Raw genomic sequence first — 16,315 nt, 5'->3', positions numbered from 1 at the left:
TAAAAAAATTAAAAAAAAAAAAAAAACTGTTCAAGAACACATTGGCTGCCACAAATGAGGAGCACCTCCAAAGGTGTCCTGAGCTGTTCGATTTCTACAGGTGCCCTCCCAATAAAAGCACCGGCCACCCACCCTCCGCTACTTTCTCGTTCAAGCTCAAAACACACGCACACACAAAGTGTATCAAAAAGTTTCCAGCTTGACAAGGAAATACGAGCCCCACACTGGAAACACTTTAATCAACGACTCTGACCTAGGTACAGAAGACTGAGTGAGTACAGGTTTTGGTGTAAAGGGGGTGAGACACTGGTGGTTCCACGCACATAACAAAAACTTGTTCATTTCTCAAAGGATGTGTCAGTTGACTCGATGAGTGAGTTCTTCGCGATGCTCCTCCAGTTTCCCCTGTGAAACCGGCAACGTCGCGCACGGCACGTGGTCCTGAGAAAAAAGGCAAAGGATCAGCTCCAAGGAGGAGATGGTGATTTCGCTCAATCCTAATCTAGGCAAGTAGCTCTTCCCGAAGATCCCTTGGTGTCTGAGCCCCCTCTACATTCCCAGTGCAGGGGGAGTCGATGTTAGGGAAACCTGACCGAGCAGCTGTGTGACCTTGGGCAGGTTACCTGACTTCTCTGCGTCACATCAGTTTGAGGACAAGCCCCTATGACAGGGAGTAAACAGACTCCTGCCCGCCCAGTGTAGACAGAGTGAGGCTGGGAGCTGTACCAACCACTGTCTTAGGACCTGGAGGCCTAATGAGCTGAGACAGACCAAAAATCAGCATTTTAATTAACTTTTGTCCTGTTTTGGTTTCTTTCTTGATTTTTTTTTCCATTTTGCTACTCTTTAATTTTTCTTTTTTTAAAAAAAATTTTTAATGTTTATTTATTTTTGAGATAGAGAGAGACAGAGCATGAAGGGGGGAGGGGCAGAGAAAGAAGGAGACACAGAATCGGAAGCAGGCTCCAGGCTCTGAGCCATCAGCCCAGAGCCCGACGTGGGGCACGAATCCACGGACCGCAAGATCGTGACCTGAGCTGAAGCCGGATGCTTAACCGACTGAGCCACCCAGGCGCCCCACTTTAATATTTCTTAATGTCTATTTTTGAGAGAGGAGAGAGGGCACATAGCGGGGAGGCAGAGACAGAGGGAGAGAGAGAATCCCAAGCAGGCTGTCAGCACAGAGCCAGACATGAGGCTCGAGATCATGAACTGTGAGATCGCGACCTGAGCCGAAATCAAGAGTCAGATGCTTAACCTACTGAGCCACCCAGACGCCCCCCTATTCTTTAATTTCAGAGACGTTTTTGTGCTACGGTTCTCATCTGTGTCTGAGGACACGAGGCCTGGGTTCCCTGCCCGCCCTCTGGCTGGAAGCATTCCTAGCGGACTGGCCCCTGCTCCAGACCGGCCATGGTGCTGGAACTCAGTGGGCCGGAGCTGGTGCCGTTTGGTCAGTCTCTGTCCCCTTCCTCGGAGGGTTTTCACAAGGAAACCAACTATAATACGTGGCTGCGGGAATGAGGTGCTAAGTGGAGGTTCATTTGGGAGCAGAGGGCAGCGGGCCTCAGTCTGCCTGAGAGACCAGGCGTCGCAGAGGACAGCCCTGGAAGCTCGCCCTTGAAAGCGGAGTCTCAGTGAGCACCTGCCAGACACACACAGTCAGCTCACACACTTGGTAAGGACCGAAACACAGAGACAAGCACGCATTCCAAGAGAACTAGGGGGAGGGAGTGGTATACGGGATTTTTTTTTTTTTGGTGGCAAAATTCACATACCACAAAATTTTATGTTCATGGTTTGTAAAATTTTAACCATTTTGAAGCATACAAGGGATAATCTGTTTTATACCAAAAGTGCCAAGTCCCAAATCATCCAGAATAAGGAGAAAGAGATGTATTCCCACCCCCACTACCCGATTCTTCCGCCCGTTCCCTTGTCAGACAACTGGATTCACTGTTTCTGGGTCAAGAATTGCTGGTCCTTTTGTGGTAAGAGTCGACTGTTTCATTTCCCCCAGTCTTGAGATCACTAGGCACCCAGGACGGGGAGAGCTGGTCAACAGCGAGAGAGCCGAAGTGGCAAAGGCAAGCGACAAGAATTGGAGTCTCCAAGCGGGAGACGGTCCTTGAGAAAATCAAGGTTGGGGACAGGTAGTGGAAGCCCAGGGGGTCTTCTGTGGATGCTCCTCTCTGGGACTGTCTTCCTGACCCAGAGGGGGGACTCTGGCCGTCCCATTTTAGTGGCCTGATCTTGCTTGTTTGGATCCTCCCTAGATTCACTGAGATACTCAGCATCCTTGTAATAAGTGCCCTGTTTGCTTAAGACGAGCCAAGGTCACCCGTGTTTCTTTGCACGCATGAACACTTTCACGGACACAGGACTCCTGCCTCCCCAGGAATCATGACCCAAACAGTGGGGGGTGATCGGGGAGTGGTATGGAGCACTTCCAGAGAAAGCCTACGAGACTATTCCAAGCCAGTGGGTGGGAACTTGTGTTTGGAAGGAAACCTATTTTCTTTCTTTCTTTTTTACATTTTTTTTAATGTTTATTTATTTTTGACAGAGACAGAGACAGAGCACGAGTGGGGGAGGGGCAGAGAGAGCGGGAGGCACAGAATCTGAAACAGGCTCCGGGCTCCGAGCTGTCAGCACAGAGCCCGATGCAGGGCTTGAACTCAGGGACAACGAGATCATGACCTGAGCCAAAGTCGGACGCTCAACTGACTGACCCACCCAGATGCCCATCTTTCTTTTTTTTTTTAAGTAAACTCATCCCCGACATGAGGCTCAAACTCATGACCCTGAGATCAAGAGTCACATGCTCTACTGGACTGGGCCGGCCAGATGCCCCAAAGGAAACCCACTTTCTAAGAAGTTACTCATTTTTTTTCTTCCCTTCACTCTCTCCCCTCCCATCGGCATCCACGTATCAGCTGGTTCTGGAACTTGATGCCAACACAACTTGGCATTCAGTAATTATGTGGGCACGGTTCCCATGGTGGTAATTATGTGGGCCCTGTTCCGTATAACTGCCTAATAAATGCCGAGATGACTATTTTGGCAACTGGAGATTCAGTGGCGCAGCATCTATCCTTTAATCTACCAAGCAGAACGTTCTGGGGTAGAAGCTTGGAGAATGGGCTATTACTGAGCTGTCCTCCCCACACCTCGGTGCTAAAGGCAGTGAGTCCTGGCCAGCCCTGGAGGTGGGGGGGAGGGGGTGGGCAAGCAACTTGTGCCCTGAAGCATGAGTGACCCTCGAGCCAGATTTTCTGGAGCCCAACTACTGTGAAAACCTAGCATATCATCTCACACTCCTTTATGGTTTAAAAAGACTCATAATCATTTTGATGTTGCTAGGATGCTAGGGACTACATAATACAACAACACAGGATCCCCGAGGGAGATGTTCAAGGGCACTGAACACGGACTTTGCTCAGATTCCCAAGGGCTCTGCTCTTTCTCCCCAGGGCTCCCCTATCACACAATCTAGGTTTCGGGAGGCCACAGAATGTTCGTATTCCTGGCCACGCCATCCACTGGCCATGTGACCTTGAGCATGGCACCTAACTAACCTCCCTGAGCCTCAGTTTCTCTATCTATGAAATGGGACTAATGACAGAACCTACTTTATAGGGTTGTTATGAGAATTAGACATTCACTCATCTTTTTTTTTTTAATTTTTTTTTAACCTTTATTTATTTTTGAGACAGAGAGAGACAGAGCATGAACGGGGGAGGGGCAGAGAGAGAAGGAGACACAGAATCGGAAGCAGGCTCCAGGCTCTGAGCCATCAGCCCAGAGCCCGACGCGGGGCTCGAACTCACGGACCGCGAGATCGTGACCTGAGCTGAAGTCGGACGCTCAACCGACTGCGCCACCCAGGCGCCCCGACATTCACTCATCTAATGCATGCAAAGTGTTCGGGCCAGTTTCTGGCACTCAGAAAGCACTTTGTAAGGAAGAGCTATTCTAATTCTAGGCCCAGGCAGGAGAGGAAAAGAACAGAATTCACTGCATCATATGGCCAACTACTTACCGTAACACCTGAATCCTAGAGTTGGCCTCATCCCCTCGTTCGACACTCACTCATAAAGGGATACCTACCGAGCACCAACCACAGTGGAAGGTGATCTGATACAAGGATACTTTTCCCAAGAAAAGTGCAGAGCGCTTTGGTCACGAGACCAAAGGATAAATAGAAGTGACCCAAGCAGGGTCTGGAAGCAGTATTCTAGATGGAGGGCAGCATGTGTAAATACCCCACAGCAGGAAAGAGAGCCTAGAGCTCAAAGAGGTCCCATTAAATAACAGGGTGGGAAGGAGGGGAGAGAAAGAGAGACAGAGACAGAGACCGGGCTAGCCGACCACAGACACGCGTGCTGTGGTTCTACCGCGTGGAAGAAGAATGTGGCTCTTAGGTCTCCACCCCGTCTCCTGTCCACCACATTTTCTAGTTATTTCATATTGACAGGAAATTAAGCAAATCAAAATAGGAAACAGCACTTAAGCTGCTCACTTACTTAAAACAGCCGCTTAAAAGTATCTCTGTTCCTGCACTGGGTATTTCTTCAGCGGGTAACTTGGTCTTTCAAGGATATACTTTGTTTCAGAGATAGTATATTCCTGTAACAAAACAAACCTGGCAATTGCATTACTCATAGTGTCATATAGATCAACGATACCCAGATGTGTGCTTCTGCATGTAAGAGGCCGGCGGGGGGGGGGGGGGGGGGGGGGAGGGTACCTAGGTGACTCAGACAGTTAAGCAAATGACTCCCGATCTCAGCTCAGGTCTTGATCTCAGGGTCATGAGTTCAAACCCCCGCACTGGGCATGAAGCCTACTTAAAACAAACAAACAAACAAACAAACAAAAAGAGGTCTATGACCCATGCATGCCCCATACATGGGGTTTACTATATATGTAAATACATGCAGATACTTTCTTTTTTCCTTCTTTTTCTTCTCTCTCCTTTCCTCCTTTCCTTTCCTTTCCTTTCCTTTCCTTTCCTTTCCTTTCCTTTCCTTTCCTTTCCTTTCCTTTACTTCTTTTTACATTCTGAAAGGATTCCCTTCCTTAAAAAGACTAGAAATTAACAAAGCAAAGCCAATGACTTTGCAGAGAAGAAGCAAAGTAATTCACAACCCTCTCCATGAAAATCAATATTTATTTGTATTTTTTAATGCTTTTATTAATTTGAGAGAGAGAGAGAGAGAGAGAGAGCGCGCGCGCGCGTGAACGGGGGAGAGGCAGCTAGAGAGGGAGACACAGAATCCAAAGCAGGCTCCAGGCTCCGAGCTGTTAGCACAGAGCCCGATACGGGGCTCGAACCCACGAACTGCGAGATCGTGACCTGACCCGGTCAGATGCTTAACCAAGTGAGCCACCCAGGTGCCCCAATGCTCATTTATGAGTGTCATCCTATAAATCTAGAACATGCCAGTGTTTATATAACTCAAGACGACCGCTTCAACTACTACGTGGTGTCGTTAAATCCATCCATGGGGGGCACTGGGGTTTACTATATATGTAAATACATGCAGATACTTTCTTCTTTTTTCCTTCTTTTTCTTCTCTCTCCTTTCCTCCTTTCCTTTCCTTTCCTTTCCTTTCCTTTCCTTTCCTTTCCTTTCCTTTCCTTTCCTTTCCTTCTTTTTACATTCTGAAAGGATTCCCTTCCTTAAAAAGACTAGAAATTAACCTCTCATTGGAATTCCTTGGAAATGGCGACAGGTCCCTTAGCTCGTGCTGCACTCCGCAGTAGACAGAGTACTGGGTATATCTAACTATGGGTTAGAAACTGTGCTCCGGACCGGTGAGAGGTCCTCCCTCAGTCCCTGAAAGGACTGTGAGCCCTCACGATGCAGGACCTCTGCCCCGTGCATGTTGAACTGCAAAGTAGCTGCACTCATGGGTCAGATGGAAGCTCCTGTGTCTCTTCGTCAGGGAAACCCACCCTGATTCCCAACCACGGCAATACCCCCCTTTCGTACGCTCTCAGGACCCCATGCACCCTCCTTGGTAAGTGTCACAACTGTACATTTATTTCTACGGTGGCCTGATTAATGTCCATCTTCCCCCCACCAACACACCCCCCTCGGAGACTGTAAGTCCTAGTTCCCGTGGAACTTTGTCAGCGATTAGGTGTTCCCAGAAGCCCTACCTTGTTTAGGTGTTGCTGAGCTCTGTGGGATGTCAGAAGACCGCACACCCTCTCGTGGATCTTCCTCCAAGTGGACTGAGAAGAAAGGTGGAATCTGCTCAGAAAATGAAACAGGTCAGAGTGTTAGGCAGCTGCTGAAAAGGATACTAGAATACAGAATGCTGTAGGCTGATATTTACAGCCTGATGGCAAGAAAAAGCAGTAACAGGCAACCTGTACACATAGTATGGTTTCAGTGTCCTTATTAATCCCGATGCATATGACACACACTGACGAATAAAAACCACAGGGTGGAGAATGGCCTGTGTGGGGGTGGGTGCCTGTGAGGGATTCTCTTCTTCTTTGCTGCGTGCTTCAGATAGCTCTCTAAAGAATAAAGCCTGCATTCACGTTAAAAAATTTAATCCGCCAATGTTTAACACGAAACGTAATCCCAATTGTTTTCCACCACAAGGACTGTTTTTAACGTTTATTTATTTATTTTGAGAGAGACGGCATGCATACATGCATGCATGTGAGTGGGGGAGGGGCAGAGACGGGGGGGGAGAGAGAGAGAGAGAGAGAGAGAGAGAGAGAGAGAGAGAGAGAGAGAATCCCAAGTACGCTCCACTGTCAGTGCAGAGCCCAACACGGGGCTCGATCTCAAGAACCACGAGAGCATGACCTGAGCCAAAATCAAGAGTCAGACGCTTAACCTGACCGACTGGGCCCAGGAATTTACTGTTTATCTCACCTACTTTAGGCTGAGCAGACCCAAACTTCACCACACACCTTAGGGTGCCTTTCGGTTCCTCACATAGGAGGCATTTTTCTCCCTCCCGCACCCGCCAGCACTGCTCGCTAGGGCCTGGAATGCTGCCACTCCCACCCCGATGCCCACTCCGTGCTAAGCCCGACTCCCCTTCAGAGCTCAGTCCAATCACTGATTTCTCAGCAGAGTCCCCCCTGAGCCCCTCCTGTAGAGGGAGCCGGCTGCCCTCCTCCGTGCACTTGGAGTCCATTCAATGTCATTCATAGCACTTCACCCAGTGACATTTTGTCATTATTTGGTTAATGTCTGACATTGGGATGGGGGAGGGGGACGCCTGAGTGGCTCGGCCGGCTAAGCATCCGACTTTGGCTCAAGTCATGATCTCACGGTTCGTGGGTTCAAGGCCCACGTCGGGCTCTGCGCTGACAGCTCAGAGCCTGGAGCCTGCTTCCGATTCTGTGTCTCCCTCTCTCTCTGCCCCTCCCCTGCTTGTGCTCACTCTCTCTCTCTCAAAAATAATAGATATTTTTAAAAATCTATGCAAGGATTAAAAAACACATTATTTTCTAAAAATTCCTAAGAAATTTAGCAATATGTTGAAATCATTCTCTTTAATTAATGTATGATACACACTGGACAGTGCTGGGCAAGCCAGATGGCCTTTCCATGACTGTGCTGTCCTTTGTCACAGTTGATCATAGCCTTATCTACAAACTCATAGTCTAATTAGTTCCAAAGTTCTCCATTTAGAGTGATTTGGGGCACACAGAACTTGCTGATTCGTCAGAGGTAGAGGATAAAAATCTGATCTGCAGCCGGAGCCATCATCCTACAGTCAAATGTCCTAACTCCTGAGAATGAACTTGAAAAAGCTCCCCACTGCCTTCCAACAGAGCCTAAACTCCTTAGCTTGGCTTCCACAGTCCCTCAGACCCTCAGCCTTGGCACCCACTATTCCCTCAAGCTGCTCTAACTTCTAGAAGGTGCCAGAGCCCTGTGGCTTCTCACCTCCAATCCCTCCCCTCCATTAACTCCATCAGAATCCAATCCCCTCCCCTCAAGGCCCACCTGGGAAACACCACCTGCTCCATGAAGCATTCCTTCTTCCTGCTTCATATTCTGATAACATTTGGTCTACACTATTCTCAAAGTCCTGCCTTGTAGAAAGCTCTCGGTCACGTTTGTTTTTACATCCTCTGCTAAGTTGCAAGTTCTCAGAGATCAGGAGAAACGTCTTCAGTGTTAGTGTTTCCAGAGGCGCCTGGGTGGCTCAGTCGGTTAAGTGTCCAACTTCAGCTCAGGTCATGATGTCATCCCTGCATCGGGCTCTGTGCTGACCGCACAGAGCCTGCTTGGGATTCTCTTTCTCTCCCTCTGTGTCCCTCTCCTTCTCTCTCTCTCTCTCTCTCAAAAATAAAAAATAAACATTAAAAATAATAATAAAATAAGTCCTAGGGATGTAACGGACAGCATGGCAACTAGAGTTACTACCATATTGCAGATTTAAAAGTTGCTGCAAGAATAAACGTCCAGAATTCCCATCACAAGAAAAAAAAATCTGTAACTATGGCAACAGGTGCATACTGGATTTACCGTGGTGAGTATTTTGTAGTCTGTACAGATATCCAATCATGATGCTTGTTGTATACCTGAGACTAATATAATGTCAATTATTCCTTTTTTAAAGCTGTCTTAAAAATATTATCTTTAGGGGGCGCCTGGGTGGCTCGATCAGCTGAGCGTCCTACTTCAGCTCAGGTCATGATCTCACGGCTCGTGAGTTCGAGCTCCGCGTCGGCCTCTGTGCTGACAGCTCGGAGCCTGGAGCCTGCTTCGGATTCTGTGTCTCCCTCTCTCTCTGCCCCTCTCCCACTCGTGCCACATCTCTGTCTCTCAAAAATAAACATTAAAAATCTTAAAAAAAAAAAAAAAATATATATATATATATATATATATATATATATATATAATCTTCACCACTTCCCAGCATTAAGGTGACCACATGTCATGGTTTGCTGGGAGTAAGGCGTTTCCCGGAATGCAGGACTTTAAGAGCCAAAGTCAGAAGAGTCCCAGGCCAACTGGATGGCTGGTCATCCTACCAGAGAGTACAATTTGGAAAATATGGGTTCTTCTCTCAATTTTGTCCTGCTTACCAGATAGGTGCAATTGTGGGGGGGGTTATTATTTGTGGCAATCATATAAATAAACCAAGAAAACATGTCTAGAAAGAGAGAGAATACACCTACATGTTAGTAATTCTTGTCTTTGGGTAGCAGAACTATGGATGATTTTTTTTTTCACCCCTGTTTTTCTGGAATTTCCCAACTTTGTATAGTGGGTGCTTTTCTACTGGTGAAATCAAACTCTTGGGGCGCCTGGGTGGCTCAGTTGGGCGTCCGACTTCGGCTCAGATCATAATTTCACGGTTCGTGGGTTCGAGCCCCACAGATCCCGTGGGCTCTGTGCTGACAGCTCGGAGCCTGGAGCCTGCTTCGGATTTGACATCTCCCTCTCTCTCTGCCCCTCCCCAGCTTGCACTTTGTCTCTCACTCTCTCTCAAAAACAAATAAACATTTTTAAAAAATTATTTAAAAAAAATAAAGAAAGAAATCAAATTCTTGAAGGTTTAAACTTACGAAAGATGAAAAAACGGATAGATAAATAGTATCTACGCCAAGTTAGCTGTCTGTCCCATTTTCAACAATCATGAGATATGCTTTCCACAGGCAAGAGAAAAGGCTCAATCCTTCCTTCTGGGAAGATTTGAAAAGAAATGGTGATTTTTCCTATCACCAGCTGAACACTCGTCAGGAAGCCAACTGGTGAAGTGACCAGGCTTTACTCCCACTAGACCACAACACACTCTTCAAACGAAGAGACGGGTGCTGGCCGCTGACCTTTCTCGGAGAAGGGGCTGATCCAGAAGAGGGCTAGGAGATCTGGAAGGCTGGTAGGTGGCAAATGAGGCTTCCCGGTGGAAATCGGCGTCCCCTTGGTTACCATAACTGGGCGACGGTTTTCCAAACTGACTTGAATCTAAAGGTGATGGTGATTCTTTCCTTAAAACAATGCGTTCATCTGGCTCTTTGATAACCTGAGTGACAATGTGCATTATTCTTTAGCTGTCATTTTGCTCTGGTCTGCTTAATTAGAGCCGGGGGTGGGTGGGATGAGGAAGGGGGCAAGCTAATTGAGTACCTGCCCCAAGGAGCTCCTGCAGTAAAAGAACGGCAGGAGTAGGCGGTACTGAAACAACATGCTGAGGAGTCAAGGTCAAGGGAAGGAAAACCAAAATTCTGCACGTTTGGCACATATGAACAAGCCAAAATAAACTCATGCTCCGAACTTTGATTTGAGAGGATAAGGGATTATCGGGTTTGGTAAAGATACAATTTCTTAAATAAAATATTTAAAGGCCGTGGCATCAAAAGCTCAGTATATCCCATCCCTCTGCCTACATCTATTTTCATGTTGTAACGTACAAGTGTGAGCCTTCACCTTGACAAACCAAACTTCAAGAGTAAGTGGCTTGCCACCTCTTTGTGTCATAAAAAGTATTTGATTGGGGAAAAAAAAGCAATAAAAATACCAACTGGTAAAGTAGGTATTGGGGCGTTTGACCCTGGTGATTCATTCCACAAATGGAAAGAGCTTGTAGGAGGGGAACAGAGCGACCAATGCAAGAGGACAGTGGCGCCTGGGCATCTCTTAAACTCTAGTGCAGCTACAGCAATTCCACAAGCAGCACTTGCTAGAAATAGCCTTTCCACCCCTCGTTGGGGAACGCACAATAACCGACATTAGAAGCTGGAAATAAATCATTTACAAATGCTACTTCTACAATTACCTTTATGTTAGCAGCAAAGCTGTCAAAAGAAGAAGCTAGAAGAGAGAGGAACAGGTGTTTCAGTGATTCATTTTTACCGGGAACCCCTAAAACTGCTGTTAGGTCTCCTCTGCAGCAGCACAAAACTATGACACGTGAATGAATTATTAAAGAATCTAAGCGCTCCCTTGTAAATTACACTGTCAACTTTTATGCGTCCCTTGAGTCACAGTAATCCTATCTCTGAGTGTTTCTGTCATTTTGAGTTCCGGTGAAGTTGTATTATTAATGACAGTACACAGGGACGTGGAAAGGGCAAAGGAGGGTCTACAGTGAAGCAGTAAATTCCTCACGCAGCCTGGAAAACAAAACTCATATTCGCCCAATTGCCCAGAGCCTAAAAGAAAACTGTGTGACTCTCATATAAAATTCATATACTCTGCATCTGCCATTCCCTTCATATTTGGTTTATGTGGAGATCCTATTTATGCACAACTCTCCAGCATGCTTGTCCAAGGTAGACACGATTGTTAAATGGAGACAATGAATAGACAAGAGCTTGGGAAAACATAATGCAGCAAAGTGTAAATCATTAGGATTACCCTAAACAATCATGAGTAAGTAAGTAGACCGCATGCCAGAGACTGGTAAGGATGACTGGGAAGTGAAGTAATGAATACACACAGGCAAAATCAAGACTAAACTGGATTCTTCCAAAGTCAGAAAAAAAAATGCTTTTGGAATGAGTATTTGCAGGGCTAGGCCAAAGACACCGTGACTTCCCCCTCTGCGCTTGGGGCTTAGGCCGTGACAAGGGCTTTTTATGGACTGCTGATGTCCCTCTGTCACTGACAGTAAGAAGGAAGATACGAAACGGGCTTTTTAAAGACTGGTAATCGCCACCACTTCCCGGCATGCAGGTGTGTGTGACTACCTTGTCCCAGAAGTTCCCTTCTCCCCAACTCCTAGCTGAGCCGGGAGCTGGCAATGCTAAGGCCCTTTACGGCTATAGCCACAAATCTGCCCTGTTGACAGAAACCCCTTGCTACTGGCTGGGATCACTGCCTTTCACAAGGGGCCTGCCCTGTTCTCTTGCTTCTCAAAGTGCAGTCCCTGGACCAGCCACGTTGTTATTACTGGGAAGCTTGTAAGAAAAGACGGCTCCCAGGCCCCACCCCAGCCCTACTGAATCAGAATCTACAGTTTAACCAGAGCCCCAGGTGATTCAAATGCACATTCAAGTTAGAGAAGCCGCTGCTTTATTCTGCCTTAGGCCGGGATGAATGAGCTGACGGGTGACCTAAGCAAAGGTCTGGCTTGGGACCCACAGGGAATCCAAGGATCTGAGAGCCCAGAGGTCTGAACGTCTTCTCTAAAGGTAGGTGTGCCCTACAATCTGTAACTTCTCTGGAACCTCAGTTCTCCACCTGCCAGGATTAAGAAAAGACAGAGAGGCCGAGACCGGTGTGAGGCATGAGAGTCCTGTCGTAACTGAGCCAGCATTAAGCCCAACATGTCCTCTCCAGGAAAGGACACTTGCCGTTGCCTGATCTCACGGTAATAGGGAAGGCAGTGCTGCTTTTATAGGCTACGTGGGTGATTTTCAATCCAAAGGACTTAAATTAAATGTCAGAGGTGATAAAGCACTTTCTGCTTCAAACCCCGTACTCTGTCCTTGGTCGGCTGCTAACAGTCACCGTGTTCCAGGAACACTGGTTTGAGTTACTAAAAGAATCTGTGTAGCCCCTTAAAAGCATAAGCCTTTAAGCCTAAAATAGGGAATGTGCTGCCAGGATTGGCCTCGGTCCAGTTCCACCAGGAGTCAAGAAAATAGGCCAGCACTGCAAGCCTAAGAATTTTTATCAGGTTCAGGAATGGATGCACTTCACTGCCGTGACCTTGGGAGCTGCCACATCATAAGGTACATGCCACCAAGGGATGCATTAACTTAGTGACTCTCAACATAAGGTTCAGGGACCTCCCCAGGGCTCACCAACAACTTCCAGGAGATCTGCAAAGTCAAAACCATTCTAATAATACTAAGATACGAGTTATCTTTCTCTCATTCTCGCACGAGGGAATTTTCCAGAAGCTACATGATGTGTCATGACATCACCACTCTACGTGGCTAATGGAATGTGTGCTTGTAAAATTCCCGTATATTACAAATTTCTCAGTTTCAATTTCTAATGTGCTAACTATTAAGAGGTATCATCCACTTAAACAAAAGCTCTTTGGGGACCTCAATAGTATTTAAGAATACTTAATTCAAAACCCCTTAATGCAAAAGGGTCCTGGGGCACCTGGGCGGCTCAGTCCGTTAAGCGTCCAACTTCAGCTCATGATCTCACGTCTCCTGGGTTCAAGCTTCCCGTCGGGCTCTGTGTTGACGGCTCGGAGCCTGGAGCCTGCTTCGGATTCTGGGTCTCCCTCTCTCTCCACCTCTACCCCGCTCATGTTCTGTCTCAATCTCTCTCTCAAAAATAAGTACACATAAAAAAATTTTTTAAAAGAATGCAGAAGGGTCCTGACAGTTGCACGTGAGACTCCCTGCCTTAACCTAACTGCTTCAGGTCAAGCTGGAGCTCCTCTTTGCTGACCTGGCCTCTTGTAAAGCAAAGCTTTGATCTCCACCAATCCCCTCCCACACCCCCGGCTCTTTCCCACCTCGAGAAATGGTGAGCCTCCTCTGTTAGCTATGTGGGGTGCCTTTGAGGGTGTCCCACCAGGACAAGCTGGCCCCTCTTCCGGCCCAGCCACCTCGTGACGGTGCTACTCGGAGCATTCTCCTTTGACAGCGAGGGGGACCAGGAAGGGGACAGCTCTCCCTGGCCTCTGCTCCGTGGGAACGCCTTCCCTGCAAGCTCCACAGCTGGACGGCACTTGACAATTAGGCCAAAGAGTTTCCCCCCAAAAACGTGGGATGCTTCAGAATGAAAGATTTAGGGAGCACCTGGGTGGCTCGGTCAGTTGAGCATCTGACTCTTGGTTTTGGCTCAGGTCACGATTTCATGGTTCGTGGGTCCAAGCCCCGCGTCGGGTTCTGTGCTGACAGTGCTGAACCTGCTTGGGATTCTCTCTCTCTCTCTGCCCATCCATCCCCCCCAACTCGTGCTGTCTCTCTCAAAATAAATAAATAAACATAAAAAAAAAAAAAGAATTAAGGAAGATTCAGAAGGAGGATGGGGAATCTGTAGGAGTAACCCAGTAATTCCACTGGGGAATCTGTAGGAATAACAAGAAACTCCAGTACCTCTTCTCCCTGGAAAAGGTAAGTTTGAAAACTTAGGTTTTGTCCTAGACTTCCGGGGGTTAAGCTCTGAAATATTGTCACCAAAAGGCTTCGCACTGTCCACCTGAAAGAAAGGAAAGAAATAAGATTTGAACCCACCATAGCTCATGTTACCCTCTCCTCATTACCTGTAGTGCCTTTCTCCCATTCAATTGCGGGCCACGCAAGTAAGAAGGGAAGGCTGGGCAGGGGGTGCCTGGGTGGCTCAGTCGGTTAAGCGTCCGACTTTGGCTCAGGTCACGATCTCGCGGTCCATGAGTTCGAGCCCTGCGTCGGGGTCTGTGCTGACAGCTCGGAGCCTGGAGCCTGTTTCGGATTCTGTGTTTCCCTCTTTCTCTGACCCTTCCCTGCTCGCACTCTGTCTCTCCCTCTCTCTCAAAAATAAACACACATTAAAAATTTTTTTTAAATAATTTTAAAAAAAGAAGAAAAGGTTGGGAACAAATTGAATCATATCTCCATGTATGTTAAATGTTATCCCAACAAAGGAAGCTGTGTGTCCTTACCTTCGCTGAGGCTTAAACAGGAAGGTATGAGCTAACTCTTAGCATAAAGTTGGACACAAATTATGTTCTAACCACAGGTTCAGGATCAAGCCCAGAAACGAGTAAGTGAAGTTTATTTCTAAATCTTTCAAAACAGCACAGTTTCATGTTCCTAAACAGGACGCAGTGCTGGCCTAGGTAGGGTCCTCCCTGAAATCAGGGGATTATCACAAGGTGACATTTCAGCCTTCCCCATTCCCTTCAATCTGAGTGCCTGTATCCTTAAAAAAAAAAAAAAAAAAAGAATAGTGGCAGCTGCGTTATTTTAATTAAGGTGACCTTATTATCCTGACTGGGCAACATAATCTGTAAACAGGTCCAAACACTTGAAATAGGGAACTAACTACTTCAGAATACTTATGGCATAGAGTCGCTGGATTTTTTTTTTTATCTTGTTTATTTCTGCCATTTTTTTTTAATTTCAAGAAGGCAGGTTATAATGTGACTCTTCATTCTACTTTCAGAATTTCATTGATTAGAATTAATGTCTTCACGACATTAAGTCCTCTAAATTTTAATGCTTCTGCTTAAAGAAACGTCACATGCCATCAGGAAATCTGGCTCCATAAGAGTTACTACATATAAAGCATTTAGAAAAGAGCTTGGTACATAGCAGAGGCTGTACAAGAATTTGTTAAATAAAATAAACACCAAGCAGGTTTTATTCCCTATGAAATCTATCAAGATTTTAAGATTATGTAGCCCAAAGGGCCTCGACTACAGTTGTATTTCACAAAAATGAAATGCAATGAAGCAGAGCATCCAATAAACTCAGTTCAACAATATTTAAAGATTGGTCGCTAGGTTTTTACCATTTTACCCAGGTTACCATGAGGTAACCCCAGCTGCTCTATGGTCTCTGGCCAAATAACATCTCTGTTAAACCTATAAACCCACTCTGCACACAGTCACCTCAATCAATAGCACGGGGCTGACCATGCTTCGTATTTTTTTTTTTTTTTTTTTTTTTTTGAGAGAGAGAGAGCACACTCGAGCAGGGGAGTGGGGCAGAGGGGGAGAGAGAGACAGAGAGAATCCCAAGCAGGCTTGACATAAGGCTCAATCCCACATCCCTGGGATCATGACATGAACAAAAATCAAGATTCAGAAGCTCAACCAACTGAGCCACCCAGGTGCCCTTTCTTATATCTCATGCACAAACATCACCACCAGTGACTTCTTTAAGCCAAGTTATCAATTTGACAGTAATATCCACAGTTAACTACTGGGAGTTATAAGGACTCCTGGAGAATAAATCATTAACTAGAATGTGGAATAAAGAATATGAACTAATATAGGAAATGCTTTTAATGTAATATTAACCATATATATTGAGAAACCAATCTACATATACAGTATAATTATAAGTTTGTGGAAAAAATAAAGCCTTATGAATATTTAAAAAGTGAAAGAAAATCCATTAAAGAAAATGTTTATTTATATTACATTGGTGAGCCTATAGGTAATCTTTTTTCAATTTCTCTATATTTTCCATTACTTAAAAAAAAATTTTTTTTTAATGTTTATTTTTGAGAGAAAGAATCCAAAGCAGGCTACAAGCTCCGAGCTGTCAGCACAGAGCCCGATGCGGGGCTCGAACCCATGAATCATGAGATCATGACCTGAGCCGAAGTCAGACACTCAACCAACTGAGCCACCCAGGCGCCCCTCTGTTATTTTTATAGTAGTCAAAAAAAAAATGTAAGGAGGCGATGTGGGCTGCTGCGAT

General features: G+C 46.3%; 1 protein-coding gene across 11 annotated transcripts in view; it reads right to left on the bottom strand.

Annotated features, from left to right (window-relative positions):
• Positions 1–211: 211 nt before the first annotated feature.
• SPATA6L (spermatogenesis associated 6 like) overlaps positions 212–16,315 on the bottom strand; it is a 48,478-nt gene continuing 32,374 nt past the window's right edge. For 8 of the 11 annotated variants that reach the window (XM_086684901.1, XM_086684900.1, XM_086684902.1 and 5 more), the window contains 6 exons: positions 14,003–14,105; positions 10,771–10,805; positions 9,821–10,017; positions 6,170–6,263; positions 4,527–4,629; positions 212–441 (listed from right to left, as the gene is read on the bottom strand). In XM_086684901.1, coding sequence (XP_086541027.1) covers positions 4,540–4,629; positions 6,170–6,263; positions 9,821–10,017; positions 10,771–10,805; positions 14,003–14,105 — 519 coding nt within the window. In that variant the 3' untranslated portion in view covers positions 212–441; positions 4,527–4,539. Of the gene's footprint in view, positions 442–4,526; positions 4,646–4,737; positions 4,847–6,169; positions 6,264–9,820; positions 10,018–10,770; positions 10,806–14,002; positions 14,106–16,315 lie in introns of those variants that run through there. The other 3 variants (XR_015243414.1, XM_086684897.1, XM_086684896.1) reach the window with 3 other exon arrangements.

This window comes from Puma concolor, chromosome D4 (genome assembly GCF_028749965.1).
Source record: "Puma concolor isolate L17-30 chromosome D4, mPumCon1.1.hap2, whole genome shotgun sequence".
Taxonomy (NCBI): Eukaryota; Metazoa; Chordata; class Mammalia; order Carnivora; family Felidae; genus Puma; species Puma concolor.
Note: the sequence above shows the minus strand (reverse complement) of the source record. Positions and strands in the feature narration are given on the sequence as shown.